The 21,320-nt window shown below is 28.7% G+C and overlaps 3 protein-coding genes across 21 annotated transcripts; 1 reads left to right on the top strand and 2 right to left on the bottom strand.

The window, feature by feature from the left end:
- Positions 1-3,156: 3,156 nt before the first annotated feature.
- LOC137832467 (uncharacterized) lies at positions 3,157-7,289 on the bottom strand. Of its 19 annotated transcripts, none has more exons than XR_011084577.1 (7): positions 7,204-7,281; positions 6,765-7,087; positions 4,404-5,482; positions 4,125-4,280; positions 3,865-4,044; positions 3,684-3,776; positions 3,157-3,532 (listed from the first exon to the last, which is right to left on the bottom strand). XR_011084577.1 is itself a non-coding variant. In XM_068640642.1 (7 exons), the coding sequence occupies exons 2-6, from the start codon at positions 7,051-7,053 to the stop codon at positions 3,724-3,726; spliced, it is 1,719 nt and encodes a 572-aa protein (XP_068496743.1). In that variant the 5' UTR covers positions 7,054-7,087; positions 7,204-7,289; the 3' UTR covers positions 3,157-3,532; positions 3,684-3,723. The 19 variants fall into 19 exon arrangements, 12 of the variants coding, with proteins under 12 accessions (XP_068496743.1, XP_068496744.1, XP_068496746.1 ...); XR_011084578.1 differs by having other exon boundaries at positions 7,159-7,213; XR_011084580.1 differs by having other exon boundaries at positions 3,865-4,038; positions 7,159-7,213.
- Positions 7,290-12,775: 5,486 nt separating this feature from the next.
- Positions 12,776-13,241, bottom strand: LOC137832475 (uncharacterized). Its single transcript, XM_068640663.1, has one exon. It carries the CDS (start codon positions 13,063-13,065, stop codon positions 12,889-12,891), a length of 177 nt encoding a protein of 58 aa, XP_068496764.1. The 5' UTR covers positions 13,066-13,241; the 3' UTR covers positions 12,776-12,888.
- A 3,317-nt stretch (positions 13,242-16,558) lies between these two features.
- Positions 16,559-17,300, top strand: LOC137832466 (uncharacterized). Its single transcript, XM_068640641.1, has one exon. The coding sequence runs from the start codon at positions 16,595-16,597 to the stop codon at positions 17,090-17,092; it is 498 nt and encodes a 165-aa protein (XP_068496742.1). The 5' UTR covers positions 16,559-16,594; the 3' UTR covers positions 17,093-17,300.
- Positions 17,301-21,320: the final 4,020 nt, after the last annotated feature.

The raw sequence follows: 21,320 nt of genomic DNA, 5'->3' as shown, positions 1-21,320 counted from the left end.
AGTTTGTCGATATTGAAAAAACTTAAACTAATCTCATAAGACACGTCTAGCGAATATTACCATTTACGAATATAGTTTAAAGAATAAATCATATGAATCAAAGAAAATATCCAAATTTACAACAACTAAGCCCATCAAATATGAGTATAAATAGAGCATTCAATGATAAAGTAAAAGGTATCTCAACATTAATAACTGGGTTAAACACAAAAATTGACTTAGATATTAGAGTATCTTTACATGTACTTATCATATATTATATTGTATTACAAGATAACATTTCTAAGTGAGAATAGAAAAAACTGAGAGCATTCTCAACCAAAAATAAAGAAGATCAAGAACACTCCAAAAAATTAAAAAAAATACGATGAAACCAAAAAAAAAGATATTTAACCTTATTTGGTATTGTAACTATACATTTATCAAGAAACCTTCAATCTAATTTCCATTCATAACTACTTATTAGTAACACTTGATGAAATGTTTAAATGTATTGGTTTAAAAATATTCTTTTATACACGGCAGAATATAAATATACATAGTTTGTGTCGATTAGTTGCTTGAGTTTAAAATTTGATTATATGTTTTTTCACCCATAACATTTTTTGTTATAGTATTTCTAGAAATTTAATTTCTGAAACGCAATTTATATCTTCAAGTCCTTTTGCTACACACAAAGGTGAATGTGCGGAAAAGCGAAAAAAATACCCTCATTTTTTAAAAATCAAACAATCCCTGCTCAATTATGGGGTCTTATTTTTTAATAATAAATAAATAAAATAAAAGTATAATAAAAAATTATTTCCCTTTACTTCTTTTAGTTTTCTTCCATCAAACAATTTTCATTTTCAATCTATTGTTCTTTTTTTCATTCATTTACTTTCCTTCTATTTCTTTCCAACTTGTCAAAAGCTAAGAAAAAACATGAAGCTCATATTTCAGTCTTTACATCATTTTACAAAAATATTTTGAAATCATCCGAAAGAAAGTTTTAAAATAGGGGTAATATTATTTTAAAATAACTTGTTCAGAAGTGAAGACGATAAGTGAAATTAACTGACGCAGTAGGAAACCTAGTTTAAGTTTTTATCCTTTTTTTGGTGCCGAATCATGGCAACAATAATAAAACGTTAAAGAAAACATAGAGCATGGAATGAAAAACACTTTCACACTCACAATGTAAAATAATTATTTGATCCTTTTGAAGTACATCAAGAGTTTACCACTCTCAACCATTACTTTATACAAATAAATAGTCAAAATTACCACAGTTTCATCGTAACCTATTTCTTTTCTTCCTCTGTTACCACATGTAAATTAATTATTAAGACTTTTAAGAGTTAAAATTTTGTGAAACGTTTTAGATCTAAGACACGCACACTCTATAAATTGTTTTTGTTTGTTCCCACGTTATCATAATTTTTGTGATACTTAACAATTTGTAAATCATTCGACATCAGCATGACATGTTTAATAACAGTTACCTTAATAAAGCAGCTTAAATCATCATCCATATTTCTTGAACATATGGTCAAAAGTTTTTGGTAAGCATTGATCACACAGTGACTTTACAAGTTATAAAATTGCAGGTCTGAGATGGTTGGACTGCCAGCACTGCTCACAAATGACTTCATCTTTGTTAACTTATTAACGCAATATATGAATCAGTATCAATCTTGTGGAGAAAACTTCTTATGAAAATTTATGAGTTAATATCTTAACGATCAAATTTTAGAGATAACTTGTATAAATTAGATCGCATATAACATGTTCTTAGTTAACAACAAGGAGACACAGGGCAGCAGCTAGCACTAACCACGGAATAGAAATGCTCACACAGCGACCAGCAAATCAGAAAGAAGGCAAAGAAAAGCTTTAGAAGGAGTGGTCCCAAGATTCATGTCCTCCATTAAGTGCACTCGAACATAACACCGACCACATTAACAATGATAAGGTAATTTTCTAACTCTCATCACGACCTTAGGCGGTGACACTCAAGTTGATGTTAACACAACTTCTTCCGGAATCCTTGGAACATAACAGAGAAGGTTTTGACTTTCCACACAACACTTAGAAAGTTCTTTATATTATATGTTTAATGATTATTTAATAAAGCAAACAGCTAATATAAATAATGAATGTCCAAATGGAGCATACATTTTTAGCGGAAAAAAGTAACAGTATACTGTGGAAATTGAACAAAAACAAGAAAAACGAGTCAGGATATCAACAGTGAGTATTCCTAAAGAAATTGTAGTAGGTTTGTCTGAAATTTCTCTTCTCAGTATCCACTTTGGACACACAATACTGATATGCCTAGCATGGTGCCCAACATCCTTTGTGATTGGACCAGAGATTGTAAGTGCAAATGTGAACATCATGACAATGCTAAAAAACTACAATTAATTATCTGATTAAATGCAGCTTCACCATTAATTCAAGATAAATTCATTCTTGAAAATTTCGAAAGATGTTACTTTGGAATGTCTATTTTTTGATAAAATATAAAGTGGATCCTTATATTAATGTTTTAATTTGTTTCCCTGAGTTTAGTTTTTTTTTTCAATTTTTTTTTACGTTAGATCATTTGATTAATTTAATAATATGAAAAGTGGGTACCACCACTAATTTGGTAGGAAATATTGTTCTATTATGTCTAATTGGATGAAATAAACTTACAAAGAATAGAATGATCATTTTAAATATTATGGAGATGCAAGTAGTGATTATGAGAATAGAAGCAAAATCTTTTAAAATTTTAACCTTTTTTATACTGTATTATATATACATAAAGGATACAAATATCTAATAATATTATAACTTAAATAATTAAGACTTATAAATTAAGTTTCAATTATTAATTATAATAGACAAATTTAACATATAAATAATAACATTTCAAATTTTATATAATTAAGTGTGTTTTTAATATATATATATATATATATATATATATATATATATATATGTGTGTGTGTGTGTGTGTGTATAACTTTCTGGCAGTCTCACCTTTCATAGGTACCTGAGAAAATGTGAGAAATATGATATTAAATAGACATTTGTGACAGCAGTCAAATAGGCATTCATAATGTCATATAATCTGATTCGTTATGGAAGAGATTAATGCTTTGGTCTTTATCTGAGGAGTGGGCTCACTTGATAAAAAAAAACCACTCTCAATCATAGCCAGGCTCAAAGTACAACAACGTTTATATAGCATTACAACGTCATCATTGAACAGCATGATATTTAGCTCATTTAGAGCAATAAGGTACCATCTATTTGCATACCCCCCAGGGATCAAACAAAAATATTTAAGAACAAAGATTATAAGCTTCTATAGGCATATGATAGAGGAACATCAACTATTGCAAATCCTTTGCATATTCGTGAATCCGTTGCGTTCGTACAACTACAGACTCATACCCAAATTAGTTGATAATAAATATGTATGATATTTACAATGTCTGATTACCTCAGCATCCAATTTCGTCTCTTCCAAATCTACAAAGCACAATCAGCTCAACAATTCCTGAAAATAGAAATACATAATTCATACATCACCCAAGTTAATATGCAAATTATGACAGTGATTTTTAGTAGCGTTAAGAGTCTCCCCCCCATCCAAATATTTATTTCAGGAAACAAATATGACAAGTGCTAGTAAGACACTTTTTTCTTACCCTTTTTAATGAGTCCCAGACATCCTTTAATGTCTGTCACCTACATAAATTTTACCTAGTAGAGTGTGTTGAAAAAGTGTGTTAAAGGGTGTTCTGCAGAAATTTTTAAAGAATTAGCCCATATTAAGAATTACGATAAGCTATAGTGGCAAAAATAGGCTTTTAGGGGAGAGGGAAATACCGCAACAGTAGTGCAATTTACATCCAGCCCAGCTTCCATTAGGCAATGATGGGTTTTATATTTACTATAACATCGTTCTGCTTCAGAGTCAAGCCATAAGTTCAAAAACAGTAAAGCCTCTGGGTGCATGTGTTTATCAAAATCCAGAGTTTTCCCCAGACTTCTCCGAATGACCTGAAGCTTCAATAATTCAAATATTTTTTTCAGATTTTGAAAAACATACAACCTCATTGGATTCTAGTTGTCATCATAGCCTGTACCTGAGCAATTTCATTGCCTTTATCACTGCTAGGTGCAAAAAAACTCTTTCCACTCTGACCAAACATTTTAAAAACTGTTTTCTTTTTCGTATAATCATTTTGTGGATGAAGTTTGTTGGGATCATTAAGGGTCTCTATACTTGTCATTTCAAGTCCCTTAAATGTAAACATGTATACATCAGTTTCAATAGCAATAAAGATTGAGCAGAAGACAATATAAGATGTGGCCCAATTAGGCTGCTGCACACCAAAATAGCTAGGAAATAGATTCATAAATACCTTGGGAAGCTCCAATGGCCTATTATGACAAGATGGATGATCTACAGGAGTTGACTTAAGGGTTGGAATCCTTTGGACACATCTTTTTGTCCTAAAATCATTTAGATTATTGATTGTTTGCTGGATCATAATCTCATCATGACCATGTTCATTATTTGAGCCGACTCCATCCATGGATGTTTGCACAAGCAATTCTGAAAGAACATGTATTGCACTGACCACCATCCCAACATCAGGTTTTGGAGATTTACTTAAAGACTTTGAAACACCTTCAAATGTTTTCATGAGATCAGTAACAACAGCAACCCCAGATGATGATGATGATGATGATGATGCCAGTGTTGAAATTGGAGAACTACTCTTTGTAGCTCCCTTTACAAAATTGTCAGCATCCACAACAGCTTCAGGTTTTCCTTTGGACATTGAGCAATCTTCTTTAGAGGAGGATTTTGTCACCTTACAATGCAAATTTAGTACAGGATCCACATAGCTATTTTTTGGATCATTAATCATATTAATTGCCTTTTCCTTTCCACGGGTGTTACTAGAAGGCTGAAGCTCAATCCCCATATTCAGTTCTACAGGGGATTCAGCCATAACAGTTTTCATGAGCATGTGCTCTCCTGAGAAAAAATTAGTAGCTACAGGTGAAGAAGAGTTGGAAGATCCAAAATCATCCTTAACATATGCAATACGAGGAAAGAACTGAGGAGCCAAAGGGTTTAAACTGTTATGTTTTTCTGTTGCTTTCTCTACATTATTAATTTGTACAGATCCTGAATTTTCTATTGAAGTTTGACAAAAAGCCCTGGTTCCCTTCCAACAAGGAGAATCCACATCAGAGTCATTCTCAACCAAAGTTTTGGAAGACTGATCCAGATAAGTATTTTTAGCAGAGGACATGTCTGTTGTTAATGATTTGACTGGGGAAACCTTGCAATTAGAAAGAGGAAAAGTGCCAGATTCATCGTCCACAAGTATTGTGCCTTTAGAATTTAACAGAAGGTCTTCTGCTACAATTGTACCAGTACCGGCAGACTCTGTTAGGCAAGGACTCAATCCATGAACAGCTTGCTTACCTGCACATGTCATTCCATAATTTTCTAAACAGGTTAAAACTACAAAAAGAAAGTATGTATACCAAAATTCAAGAACAGTATAATACAACCATAGATGGAAGTAAGACTTTGATACCCTTGGCAGCAGTCATAATTGAACTAATTGTATTGGTTCATTTTAAAACCTATAATTCATGATATGTGGAGGGTAACTAGAACAATAAAGTTACGGACTTAGCAGTAACTTAAACATTCTCATCACTTCAAAAAATACCATTACCGGCTCTTTGGACTAGAATTCACAGGGAGATTCAACAACAATGAAACATAGGCCAAACACATATAAGAATTCATCCGAGAGATTCAACAACAATGAGACATAAGTCAAACATATACAAAAATTTACCAGAGAGATTCAACAATAGTGAGACATGAGCCAAACACATACAAGGAATTTCCACCACCTCCAACCCAAAATCTTAAGATAATGTGTTTGTTAGTCTTCTTCCTTATATTTTTCTGAACTTTCTCATTTATACTCAATGTGAAACATAAACTCACTCACACTTAGATTCCAAACATAAAAGGAAACAATACCATATTTGTTGTTGCGAAACAGTAAACTGTCAATCTAGTTTTTTTTTCATTCTTGAGGACAAACGCAAGTAAACCAAAGAATACTAAGTGATAATAAAAAATACAAATTTCTGAGGTACTTTATACTAATGTATCCTATCTATTACTCTCAACGAAAGCCTGATTATATTATGGGTTATTTTAAATATCAAATTCGCTAAAAAAGAGTTTGTGATGAAGAGTTGCTTTGAGGATTGATCGAAATATAATTTTCAACAGCAAAAAGATTCCTCGAGTTTCATAGAAATTTGATTTTTGTTCATACCACATGCTCAATTGTTAAACTTTACATACGCAATGGCATGTCAGCAACCATAAAACACAATATGCAAATGCGAAAAAAACTATAAGTCTAAAAACCAAATCCGAGAAAAATATTTAAGCAGTAAAAAGCTTGATATGTTCAAAAAACTTGAATGCAGCAAAATCAATTATTAGGGTGACTGAAATAAACATAAAATGCATCTAAAATTATACATTGGCCTTAAAAGACGAAACTAAGGGCGTGCAAATCAACATGGTAATAAGCACAATCAATATCAATATCTACATGACTATAGACAAGTTAAAAGAAAAGTACAAGAGTCAGACATGAAATTCAATCAAACAAAGACATCAGAAGAAAAATTGCGAGATAGAGAAAAAAGAAAGAAAAAAACTAAACTACCTTTCTTAAACATGGTAGAGTCAGCAACATCACTTCCTTTGGCAAACAAACTCTCATGAGAATCCTCTCCTTGCTTCCCATGGCCTAAGGGAGAGTAAATGGGTAAGGAAAAATCCTCCCCAAACCCATCAAAGTCGCTTTCTTTTGGCAATTCAAGAAAAGGGTACCCTGCAAAAAGGGAACTTAAACAAGGTTGGAGTGTAGACCGGTTGAGCGTGAAGGGTTTGGCCAGTGGCGACAAGCGTGTCGTGGTCAACGAGGTAACTTGCTTGCTCTGATTCTGCATCATCTTCTTCTCTCCTTTACAATTTGGAACTGGGAAACTGAACAGAATATATAAGAAGAGTGTGAGAACTCCAAAGAGTGCAAAATCAAAGGTTGTGAGAAAGTTTACTTCGAAATTAGTGTATAGCTTCGTGACCAAGTAGTGCTATCTTACCCAGTTACCCTCTTATTCTGCTTTGTTGGATTTTGTAGTTAACATTAACGAAAGAATTGTTTCACACCCTCAACGCTGAAAACATTATTATTTCACAGTCCCCTATAATAATATAATAATATTTTTAATTAAAAAATAAAGTAAATATAATTGAAATTTTAATTTATTTAAGGGATTATATCTCTTGTTTCCGAGTGTAAAAGTATCCACACTATAAATTATAAATTAAAATATTAAAAATTTGTACTTCATGAAAGAGGAAGAGAGAATTTATATAAGTGTTGCAATTTTTATCCTTTTTATTACAATGATATTTTTTTATAAAATTATAGAAATTGATAAGTTATGGATCACTTTAAAATGAAAAAAATAGTGCTTAAGTTTATGATTTTTGTTGTGATCACTTTTTTTTTTTCAAACTAGAAGTCATATTTTCATAACGACTTTCAATTTTGTTTCTTCTTAGTTTCACAAAGTCGTGATTTGAAATATATTTTAATAATTTTCTCAATACTATCCCAAATCACGACTGCTAATTAAAAAATATTCAATTAAAAATGTAATTTTCATTTACATTTCATTAAGAGTAATTTTATTATCATAAAAATTATCCAACATAATTAATTTAATTATTTATTTAAACTAATTAAATATTTTTCTATAATAAATTATTTAAATTACATCAATTATAAATAATTAAATATATAATTTAAAAAATAAATAGCATAAAAAATTCAATTACAGAATAAATAATGACATATTTTTTAAGTCATACAACCATAAAACAATTAAAAAACAAAAATTGTAAGCACAGCTTCAATGAATAAATTGAAATAATCTGTATAAACACAACTTCAATGAAAATTAACAAAAAATAATAATAGAATTGTGTTTAATATTGAATTTTTTTTTATTGAAAATATACTTTTAATGGAAAAAAAAAAGTTGACAATCTTTTATAAAAGTACGACTTATAACCTAAAAGAAATGATCGTAATAAAATCGTGAACCTAAACACCATTTCTCATTTTAAAATCGTCCTCTCATGTACGTATTTATGTATTTAAAAAAAAATAATTACACCTAATACATAAATTTTCCGATGAAGGATCTCACACAAAAAATTTCCAACTTTTGTTTCACTGTATGAAATAAAAATATAAATGGAGGAATTCTTTCTGAGTTTTTCTATTGGATGAAGAAATTAGAGGAATTTTGTTGGTTTTGACATTTTTAATTATAATTGACATTTAATCTTGATAACTGATATTGATTTTAATTATTAACATGAAAATACATCAAATGTCAATATTTTTGGAAAGTATTTTCTATTAATGCACTAAAGTTTGGCAGTTTCTTCCTGCACCCCTACATTTTTCTTCCTGCACCCCCACAATGTTATGCAAAGACCAAATTATCCCTATTATTCTTTAAAAACCCTAAAATTCACTTGAACTATATTTATTTTTTTGCATTATGGATTATGAAATCCAGAAAAATTTCGGATTGGCACTTCCGGTAAAATTTTGGATCCACCAATCCGTAATTCAAAATATACATTATTCAAAAAAAACATTTTGGATCCACCAATTCGTAACATAAATATGAATTTCGGATTAAAAAATCCGTAATTTAAGAAAAAAATATTCCGGATTCATGAATCCGTAATAGAATTAGACTTCCAGATTCAGCAATCTGGAAATCAATAATTTATACAAAAATTGCTTCCAAAACATCCCCTCATCTGGAAAGAAAAAAAATATTAAGTTCTGGATTGTTGAATCCGTAGCACACTCCCAGATTCCTATTTCCGGTAACCACGGTATCCTTTTTCAAATAAAATATTAAGGCCAATTTCGGGATTTAGAAAATTGTGGGGGTGCATGAAGAAAAATGTAGGGGTGCAGGAAGAAGAAGCCCTAAAGTTTTCTCCTTTTTTTGATTTTGCACCCATACCCAGGAGGAGATGTTGGGCTTCCCCAAAAACCCAAAGGAATAGTGGGCCTTGATGGACTGAAGAGGAAAATTCTTCCTTTACTCCCATGGTTTCATCCTGCACCCCCATGGGGTATTGAAACTACCATTTTCATCTTTTTCATTTTTTTCTTCTTCATCTTTTGTTGGAGATCACTTCCTTACACACCTGTTCTTAAATGATTACTTGTTTCTTTCATTCAAAGAAAGCATAACACTCTTTTAGTGTATCGTCAAATTATTGCAAGTTTTGGCAGAATCGTGAAACAAAGTAATTGGAATCTAAATTATTGCAATCCGAAATCTGAAACAAAGCAATCTGGAATCTAAATTATTACAATCCAGAATCTAAATTATTCAATCCGAAATACAAATGTATAATCTCTATTATATTTTAGATTCTATAATCAGTAATAGACATATAAAATTGTATTTTATTTTGTATAATCTAAAATATAAATTTTCTATTCTAATTTGTATCATCTAAAATATAAAATTTTGTATTGATTATGCCATTCAATTTACACAAAATCATAAATGTTAATTTCTAAATTCTTTAATTGGAAAAGTCTCCTAATTTTATACTTTGAAATTAAAAAGAAATAATTTTATTATTTTCTGAAGTATAAGAGTAGAAGAATAAAATTATTTCTGGGACTAAATATAAAACACAAAGATGTGGAGTTGCAAAAGCGTTTGATAAGAACTATTTCTTTCAATAAATTTTAAACTTATTACAAGTTTCTTAATTCTCTCTCTTTTTTATTAGAAATATTTTTAAATATTTTGAGATGCTACGTACAATTTGTTTGAGATATTAAATATCATTATTTGTTTTAAAACATACATTGGAATAATTTATAAAAGGAATATAAAGTTACTCTCTATCTCAGGGTTTGGATGGAAGATTTTAGAATCATAAAGAATTTACTCTATTATTTCATATCAAAATTACTCTATTTTATGTGATCTTTTCAAGATGTATAAGTATTTTTTATTTAATGTTTAGATGTAAATATTAGAAAAATCTATAAAAAATTATTTCACGAACTAATAAATTAATCGTATCTTGTTCATTTCATAAGTATTATAAAACAACAAAAGATGCATAAAGATACGTGAGATTCGTATCACACTTTTTTTCTCCACAATAGTTAAAAAAATGAGAGACATTTTTTCTTGTTATTCTTGTTTGTTAAATTTTATTTATCTTTTAGTAGAATAATTTCCTCGTTAAAGGGTTGCATACACTTTATATATATATATATATATATATATATATATATATATATATATAATTGTATATATAATTTCTTTTCTATTTCATTTAAATAAGAAAATTACATTTACCTCCTCCTAAGCTCATTATAATTTAAAATAAACATACATATTTCCTATATCTTTAATAAAATAATATTCACATATCTTTTCTTAATAAACATTAACCTTCTATGTTAAACAACACTGATTTATCTTATATTTTTAATAAAATGATATTTTCTGAAAATAAATTTCTTTTATTGAGAATATATTCACTAAAATTTAAATAAAATAAATTTAAAAACAAAAATTTAACTTTTAAAGTATGCTTTTTAAAATAGATATATAAACATTTTAATGATTTAATTATAGAAAAATATTTTCATTTTCTTAAATTTATTGAATGATGTTCCCATTGGAGGACTTAATATCACAGCTTCACAAGTGATATTAGTCTTTTTATCTAATAAGCTAGAAAAAACGTTGCAAAATAAAATAAAATCATACAATAATACTCATAATCTTTCTTTTATTTATATTTATACTTACACTAAAGTTATATACAAATATAATAATAAGTTAATAAAATTAATACTTACTTCTATATTAAAATAATAATTTTTTATAATTTAGTCACTACAGTTTTTATGATACTTGTAACATATAATAATATTTTTTAGTTGCTATAAAATATTCATTTTTTATGTTTTAAAATTTTAGTTTATGTTTTTCATATAGGATGTTATATAACATGATAAACAAATAGTGTAGTATTTTTTTTATATTTTTTGATTAGATAAATTAAAAATTAGTTTACCAACACCAAACAAAATTACTGCCACACTAGATGCCTTGCACATCGAGTCACAATAAATTTATTATAAGAAACAATTTGCAATTGCATAACATTAGATAGATATATATATATATATGATTAATGTTCTGATTAAATTTATAAGAAAAAGTTAACGGTTGACATGTTTGAAAGTGCTTTGATAAAATTAGAGAAGCTGAACACAGAAAGAGAAATTGTAGATGTAAGACAAGGTTGTGGGTGTTGATTTGGAAGTTAGGTACATCACTCCCAAAACACACAGTATAGTTCAAAGTATGTCATCATTTCTAACTTTATTGATGTTGGGAATATGATGTTTGATTGTACTTCAAAAACTCACGTATGCGACTTAAATCGTTTATATACTTATAATCATGTTATATTTTATAATATGTATTTTAAATAAACATTATCAATAGGAATATACAAAATTGATATTAGATTAAACATTATTTACACTATAAACATATAATAGTTGAAAATAATATATGGCATAAAAACTGAATTAAAAAATGTAGGATGAGATGAAATTTCTCAAGTAGAATCGATTAGAAGTGTTTTCAGAGTAGAGAGAGTTATTAGTAGGATAAAAAAAAGTTATCCCTAACCACCTATTTTTATCTCTTTAAAATAAAAAGACGAGCTTAATTAATATTGTGAATTGTAATTATAATTATTTATTTAACTTAAACTAAATTCCATTTAAGTATAAAGGTGAAGCCAAATATTAAGATCATTATGATTAGTAAAACTCCGTCTCTCTGTATGCTTAAAGTATATATAAATCAAAACCGCTTGATCCTATTGGTTAATTTAAAAGCCTCAAAACGTGTTGAGGAAGGAGTAAATAGATAAGTATATATAGGACTTGGTTAAACCACTTCCATAATATTTATAACTATTGATTAAAGGAATAAGACTTAATCCCCACCCAAAAAAATTAAGGTCAAGATAAGAAAATGCACGTATGTCAATTTTTTAAAATCATTAGCTTTCTAATTATTAACCTTTAAAAACACTTTATCTTTTTTTTTTCCTAATCTTGAAGAAGTCAAATCCTAATTATTAGAATCATAAGAAATGAAATACGTTCACATATATAAAAATTCATATTCATGTAACTTTTTTTTATCCAGTGTCCGAAGAGTCCAGAACTTCACTGTTACGAATTTTTGTTTTCTAGTTCGGAAATGGATATTAATATTATAATGTTTAGCATCTTGCAGATAAACAGCGACACTGGCTTTAAAATGAAGCTTTTATCATGAAGTGGAGAGATGGCAGTGAAGTTTTATCAGAATCGATTTTTTAACATTATCACCACCAATTCTATAGCGCATTATGCACACTGTTCAACACCTGTTATCACCTCCTTCATTATAAATACATTATTACAAGAAAAAATGGAATAATTGTATCAATCATAGTAACTGAAGATATTTGTTTAGCTACAAAACAAGCCTACAAATATATAATAGTAAAATTAATAGAGGAACAAAGATGGAGTAAGAAACACGAGAAAGGTTAAAGAAAGCAGATTATGAATACAGTGTTAACAGAGAGGATCTGAAATTTACAAATTTGGGAGAGTGACAGTGACAGGGAGATGGAGAATCCTAATAGGAAGGGGGTGAAATGGTCCTAGGGCGGGAAGAAACAAAGGGAAGGGTGCGGAGGATCAGAAAACGAACCCGTCGAGGGATAGGGGCGGAACGGAACACCTGCTCCACCACTCTCGCCAGCAACACCGTGTACTCCTCCAGCACCTCCGCCACGATCGACACCAGTATCATCTCTTTCTCTCTCTTTTCCAAGGGTTCAGTTTGTATTTGGAAACAGACACTGCGTTCTGAACCATATTTTTAGCTTAAATAAGAGAGGTTGGAAAAGAGAAAAAAAAAGGAAGGTGACCTGGGTAGCCGGTAGTATTTGAATGGGATAATAACAGCGGCGCAGCCACTCCATTAAAAGGAACGAGTGGTAACCGGTTTCCAGTTTAGTGTTTCAGTGTGCTTTTGGTTCAATGTCTCAATCTTATCTTCTCACTCACCCTTTAACTTTTATATTCCTCTCGAGTTTTCATTCAAAATAAAATAATAAAATAAAATAAAAAACTGATAGGGATACCATGATGTGTTCCCGTCTCTTGTGCCACGTTACAACCTAGATATCTGTCGATCATTAATTTTTATCTGTACGTTATTGAGGAAAAAAAACTTTTCAGCAAATTTTGCTTTTAAAAAGTTAAATTTTAAAATAAACATTTTCTCAAAAATATGCTAGCTCTGAGTATTTGTTTCAATTTTTAAAAAACTACCAGTCTTTATATTATTTAGAAAGTTTTTTTAAAATTTTGAAAAAATTAAAATGATTTCGTTTGCAATTTTTCGTAGATTGATGTCCAATTTTTCTTTTTTAGAGAATTTTGTTGAGCTTATTCCTTACTTTAAAAAAAGTCTGTATAAAACATAGATTACAAATCCAGATGAAAGAAAAATATCTTCTTTAAATCAATGTCATTTTCAAGTATTAAATGTCAAGAATAAAAAATAAAAAACCTTCTCCTTTCCTATCCTTAAAAACGTGTCAACCTTTCACGTATTACAAGAAAAGGAGTGTGAAAAGAAAGATGGCGTCAAAACATACTTTTTTTGGTAAGATGTTTCATAAGCATTAAAGAATCAGATTTTAAATAAAAGAAGAGGAATATTTATATTTTTAGAGTATTAAATAAAAAATTATATCAATATAAATATGAAAATTTAAAATAATTTTATTTTATATTTTTAAAAGAACTATATTTTTCAAACTTAAACTTTTTAAATTTTCTTTTTAAAAGCTTTTAACCATTCTTCTTTATCTTTGTAAGCATTCGCTTAGGAAAGATAAAACAGAGAACATGTTAAATTTTATCAATCAAAACTTTGTTATGAGTAATTTTTTTCTTTATATATTTATTTCGTTGTATGAATATGATCGAATTTTAAGAGATAAATTTATGTCTATATCAGTATTTTTATTTTTAAACTAAAATTTCTTGAAAAAAAGTTAAGATTCCTCAAACTCTTCTCTTCTGTGTTAAATGATTTTATTGAAGAGCACGGGATGTTAAGGTAAGAGAAGTTGATTCATTTCCTAAGCTTATTTGGAGTTAAAGTTTTGATGAATTATGTATACGTGAGTAATGTTAACTGAAACTTGTATGTTAGTAATGAGTTAATTGTATTGGATTTTATTGAATATGATAAAAAAAAGATAATTGATCCATGCGACAATTATTAAGTAAAATAGATATTCCAATTTTACTACTTTCTAAGTCACACAAGTCAAGAGAAATCAATGAAAGTTTATACATTGATACTTGTTATATAATAAAAGCAAAAAATTAATATTATATATATAATTACATCTCACAAACTATATCCAAAATTAGTTGACAATTGATAACTCATACATATTAAATCAACTTATTTAATTATAAGTATCTGATGAAATATCTTCTAGATGTAAATGATATAATCGATATTTTAATACAACATTAAAAAAATATAATTTAATTTTACTGACAGAATTAATTTTGAGATTATTTTAAGTTTAACTTTTAGTAAACTTTAAACTCTTATAATATTTCTATAAATAAATATCTTAATTGTATTTATTTTACTTTCCATTGTTATATATTTCTCGTATTAAAAATTCATTATTAGTCTTATACAATATCTTATAATATTTCTATTCAAATTTTAAAATAAAACTAAAAAAAATAATTTTAAATAAACAAAAAACTTTTATTATATATATATATTAATGTAATAGTTAAAATATCTTAAAAACATAAATTTATGTCTTGTACAGAAAAGAGTAAAAAATAAGTTTAATAAATATTTTAAGGATAAAATAAAAATAAAATTATGTTTTGTCAAAATTTCTAAAAGAAATGAAGCAAGTTCTTTACAAACTAATCAATTTATATATAAACTTATATATAAGTTTTGTAATATAATTTTTCTAAATTTTTTGCTTTTTAATGTATACATAAACTAGTTTTACTCAAAAGAAATTTATATATTTTTAAAATTTTCTCTTATAAGTATTTATAGACAAAACAAGCATTAATTATTAAAGAAACTAAAAAATATCATTTTTAAGATGGACCACTTCAAGTATCTTTTTAAAAAATATAAACTGTTAAAACCCTTATTTACCAAAATTACCAATAAAAAAAAAAAATACCTTTCAAATATAACTTAAATCAATCATACTGAGATACAAAATTACATTACATAATGTATATTTGAATTATTATACACACAATATTATATATATATATATATATATATATATATATATATATATATATAATACTTAACCAACATTTATTATTTCTTCAAATGTAAGATCCTTTATATTTATGAATTTAATGTCTACGTATTGAAAGTGTAAACATCAATAAATTAGACACAACTATTAATCTTATTTTTTTTAAGATAACAATTATAAAAGTAAATAATTTAGATCACACAATTATTGTGATTGTATATCATTTTACATTGATAGTATATCATATACTTTATTTACTTATTGCCTTTATATTTATCCATCTTGATATCTACTTTGGTGTCTTATTTTTTCCACCTTTAGAATATCTTCATACTCGTTGGTTTCACTTTTTATATAGAACACTATTTTTTGACGCACATATAATAGACAACAATTAAGAATACTGTTATTTTGCATTATCTAAATAAAAGAATTATGAACAAAATTAATCAATATGCTGAATAAAAATTGTAAATGAAAAAAAAAACATTTTAATTTCTTAAAATTTTAAATTTTCAAAAATTTAAAAAACAACGTTCAAGTACACAGTCAAGGAATTTTATAACTCAGGGTGTCGTTTGGTCCTGTTTTATTTTTTTTAAAAAAAACTTAAAAAAATCTTTTAAATTAAATCTTAAAAAAATGTAAGTTGTAAAATTTATTTTATAGTTTAAAAGTTATTATATATTATTCTAAATTTTATAAATAAATGAAGCATAGTTATGAAAATTCAGTAAATAGTTGGAATATGAATGAAGAGAAGAAAAAGGAAGTGTGAAACATGGTGATGGGAGGGTTGAGAAGATTCTTTCCCTAGGAAACGGTAAGGACAGAGGCATGACAGAACACAACACAAGGATAACAAGCAATTCTCATTCTTTCTTTAGCTTTTTTCTGCTCATTCAAGTCATTCCACACACTTTAAGTTATTCCCAGAAGAAGTTGTAGTATAAATAAATCATGTTTTCAACTCTCATGCACACTTCTGTTGTTTAGCCAGCCATGCCTTCAGAATCACCACCAACCAGGTCAAGCCAATCTCCTCCTGCTGAAGCCGACAAACACAAAAGTTTGGACACAGAAATTCGAAAGATGGTGTCTGCAATCACTCATCGTGTCACTGATCTTAGCCACTCAGGCTCCTCCCACCATTCGGAGAAGGAGGATGAAAATGACACCAGAATCATTACCCTTGCAGGAACCAACGATGGAGCAACACTGCGAAGTGAATTGGATGAAAAATCAGGCAAAACTAGTGTTGGTGAGTCTGAATCATTGACCACCTTTATCAACAGCAACTTCCAAGCCTTCAACAACTCCATCATGTATGGGGGTAGCTACCATGCCAATGACCCTGGTGTGCATCTCAATATCTCAGATTTCATTCATCAACCTCAACCTCCTCAAACCCACCACCAAAAGGCTGAGAACCCTTCTGAGAAGAAGGGAAAGAAGAAAGAGAAAGAAGCTTCCAAAAGTGACCATCAATTTCGCTTTTAATTCAAAGGAATAAACATCTTTTCTCAATCTTATGCCTCTGTTCGATGTATGTTTCAGTAACCATGTTTTCCTGATATGTTTTTTTGGATTATTTATGTTCTTTTCTTTGTTGGTTCAATCGCATTTCAGATTTTATATATAAGTAAAATTGTAATCTTTGTGCTGATAATGTATATGTAAACACTGCCTAATTGAGTTCTGAGCCAAACTCCAGTTCAACATTTTTTAAAGTGACTCGAATTTAAAAATTTTAGAATTATAAATCAAATTTAGTTGATTAGTGCATTCTTGGTGACTTTTTAGGAGTATTTTTTATGAATTTTTACAATAACTAAACTGCGTTATTAGAAGTAATAATAATATTTTTAAGGAGAAATATCTCAAATTAAAAAAAATAGTTGAATAATCAATTAAAATATTTATTAAATATAAAATAGAATAATAAAAGTTTGTTGGAATTTGTTGTGATGACAATGGTTAACAAGAAAAAGAGAAATAATTGTTGCTTCAATTGAAAAAATAGGGGTTGAGTTTCATCCTTCTCACTTTTTTTTTTGTATTTTGATTGGTCTTAATAATATTGTGTTAGCATAAAAATTATTTATATCGATTTCTCACATATAAAATTATTAAGATGTTTTATAAATATCGATTCCTCGCATATTTATATAAAAATATTAGAATACAGATCATACGTTGATAGCAATTAACATTTCAAGTTTATTCTTAATACTAAAATATGTTAAGTATTATTATTTAGGTCAAAACCATAAAAATACTTTCTAGCCAGATTTAAGATTCTAGATCAAGAATTATAAGTAAAACAATAATACTAATAATCAATCAAGAACAAAATATTATATTCAGATATCATCTCACAGTATGTAAGAGTTTGAACAAATTACTCCCAATCGCAAATGGTAGAATTAGCCACACAAAGTCACTTAATGGTGTTTTCCTCTCAATCTTGCACACTAGGCTTGTGTCTCAAGCCCCTTATTTAACCTAATTTGATTGGGCTTAAAGTAACTTTTCGCTTGGACGCTAATGAGCTCGCTTGGTGAGTAAAACATAGAAAGGTCCAACGTTATTGAGGTTGTCTCACTAAAGCGAGATTCTACTCGTTTGAACGAGATCCACGGGTGGCATCTTATTTTTTTGTGAATTTTGGCAACTTTGGTGAGTGTTGATGTATTCTAACTTTCTTTTAGCTTTGTATATTTTTCTTTTCTCCAATTATTTCCGTTCTTTCCTAAAATCATGAAATTAACACAAATTTTTAGAATAATTCGTTCTTAGTTCTTAAGTACGTATATTTTAATATGAAATATTATTGAAATTTTTTATACTTATCAATCCCATAAATTGATCATGGGATTAATTTACTGAAAATATCAGTAAGAAAAAAAATGTATAATATATATATATATATATATATATATATATAAAATGAAATCTCCTTAATTTATTTTTGGATTTTATTATATTGATCTTTCCTTAAAATTTACCAATGAACATTAAAACATAAGCATTATAACGGTGTATGACAACTTTAGAACTTCTAGATATGAAGTTGAATGAACATCAATACATTAATGTATACATTAATATTGAGTTATGCAAATTCAATACTATTCCATCTTTCTATGTATATGATGACAATAAACATATCTACCTTAAGTGGTATAATGATTCGAGTATATAAATTTACAAGGTCTGAACAGTGACTACCATCCCATATCATAGTTCAGTGAAAGCCATGGGAAAGAATGTAAGCAATATCTATTTCTTATATATTATTTTAGTCAAACTTATCATTTGCATTTTCTTCAAATAGAAACTAACTCACGTTTCTCTGTGTCTCAATGGCTTATACTTGTTTTCAACTCTTTCACAACAACCACCAATAGACTTTACAAGTTTTCATATATGTGTTTGGTTTGAACAATGAATTATCATATTCACGTTTGAAACGTAAAACAAAAGAATTTCATTCAAATGGTTTTGTCATGAATCTGTGTTGACCTGATCATGGATGCAAAATGAAATATATATTGTTCACGTTATTAATTTGTTTTTATTTGAAAAAAGGAGGAAAAGAAAGAAAATATTGAAAAGAAGGAAGTAGAGAAGGCCATTATTTTAAAAGCGCTTGTGCATTGTGAAGGTTGCTCAGACAAAATTTGCAAGTGTTTAAAAGGCTTGCCAGGTAATTTTTTTCACTGTACATCTTTATTAATAACACTTTTTTTTTTCTTGTGTTAAGAAATGTGATGTTTATACGATGATTAGGAGTAAAAGAAGTTCACGTTGATAAAGAACATCAGAGGGTCACTGTAAAAGGTGAAGCTGTGAATAATCCTTCCAAGGTTTTGGAAACACTTCAAAAGAAATACAGCAAGAACGTTGAGTTAATTTCGCCAAAACCAAAACCAGAAAACCAACAGAAAAATATCCAAGATAAAAAGGAACAGGTGTAAATTTTAAATTTTCTTATATTATTCTTATTATTATTGGTTTCTTATATTTTATTTTATTGTTGCAAGCAGGTTAAAATAAAAACTGTGGTGCTCAATATGAGTATGAATTGCGAAGGCTGTGTACGAGATGTCAAGAAAAATCTTGAGAAGATTGAAGGTAGATATTTTGTTCACTAAAAATTATAATAATTTTTTAAAAGATAAACTGAATTAGATGAAGAGATGTGTAATATTTAATTTAAAACTACGAGATAGGTGTTGATTCTGTGGAGGTGGACAAAGAAAATTCACGGGTGACTGTGAAGGGAACGATGGAGGGAGCAAAACTTGTTGAAGCCATGAAGAAGAAACTAAGAAAGCATGCTGAGATTATGAAGGAAGAGAGTAGAAGAGAACCCAGGAAAGAAGTGAATGATGTTGAAAAAGTAGTCAGAGACCCTATTGTAATATATACTTATCCTCCTCAGTATGCAACCCAACACATGTATCCCAATCAAACCTTCAATGATGAAAATGTTTTTGCATGTTCAATAATGTAATGTAAGAAGACTAATAATTTTCAATGACCTTTTTTCTTCATAAAATTAGTTTAATTGCGATTACTTTGTTCAGTATAGACCAGGAAAAAAAGTGTTCATGGACAGTTAAACAATTTTTATTAAGAAAACTGGTTTTAGTTGACAAATAAAAGATGTAGAAAAGAAAGAGTCGAAGATGCTGACATTAATGTGCATTAATGAAATCGTTAATTGCTAATTTTTCACGTATCCTGGGATGATTTGGATGAATATGCTCCTGTTCTATCATCTTGAGAGGGGTTAGTCTCCGACCTTCGATATCCAGGGAGATTAACATGATGTTTGATATTCCCTATATGAATCCGATCCAATTGAGTGGCTAGGAATACATTCAGCATGAATTGTTCCACAACGATTTCCTTATTTATATCTTTATGTTGTATTATGTTACTATCATGTTATCTTTCTTAGCTCTACTATATTTTCAAAGCCTAATGGTTGGGAAAGGTGGATGTTTGTTGTTTTGTAAGGAAACAAAAACGAATCAATTCATGTTATCTAGGGGGGCACCAATGCTTAACGTAATGTCATTAGCTCGTGTGTTTTCATATACTTTTCACAAACACTCTCCTGATTTGAAAGCTTATATTGGGTCATTGTTCGAAGTAGAGAGAGCAAAGAAGGAAAAGGAAAAGAGGGGTCTCCACGAGTGCCTCACATCATCAGAATTAGTTGTTCGTGGTTATGGGAGTTCTCTATTTTACATGCACACTTCTTAGGCCCAAGGGATAATAGAGGGAGGAAGTGCACAAGGTCTGGCTATCATAACACTAAATAATCCTGATGAAAAAAAGTGCAAGTTACGACTATGTTGTTTCAAGCCTGGTGAATTGCTGTTTGAGGACAATTTCTGAAGCATTTATCTCCTCTATGCGCTATTAAACACAGAATCTTTAAAGCAGAAGAGGAAAATCAATACAAATGTGACTACTCTCACGGTGTTTGGCATGATCACACAAAAAAATGGGTTAGAAACGGGTGAGACAAAAAGGCAAATTGCTTTAACTTTTTCATCCAAAGTCTTGTTCCACTGGACAGGATTCTCACATATAGACTTACTGAGTACTTATCATGTCCACGATGTAAATTCGTTGGAACATGTTTTGAGAACTACGATAAGTAACATTTTTTATACTGGAGTATCCTTCAAATACTCCAATTTATTCATTG

Source organism: Phaseolus vulgaris, chromosome 6 (assembly GCF_000499845.2).
Source record: "Phaseolus vulgaris cultivar G19833 chromosome 6, P. vulgaris v2.0, whole genome shotgun sequence".
Lineage (NCBI taxonomy): Eukaryota > Viridiplantae > Streptophyta > Magnoliopsida > Fabales > Fabaceae > Phaseolus > Phaseolus vulgaris.
Note: the sequence above shows the minus strand (reverse complement) of the source record. Positions and strands in the feature narration are given on the sequence as shown.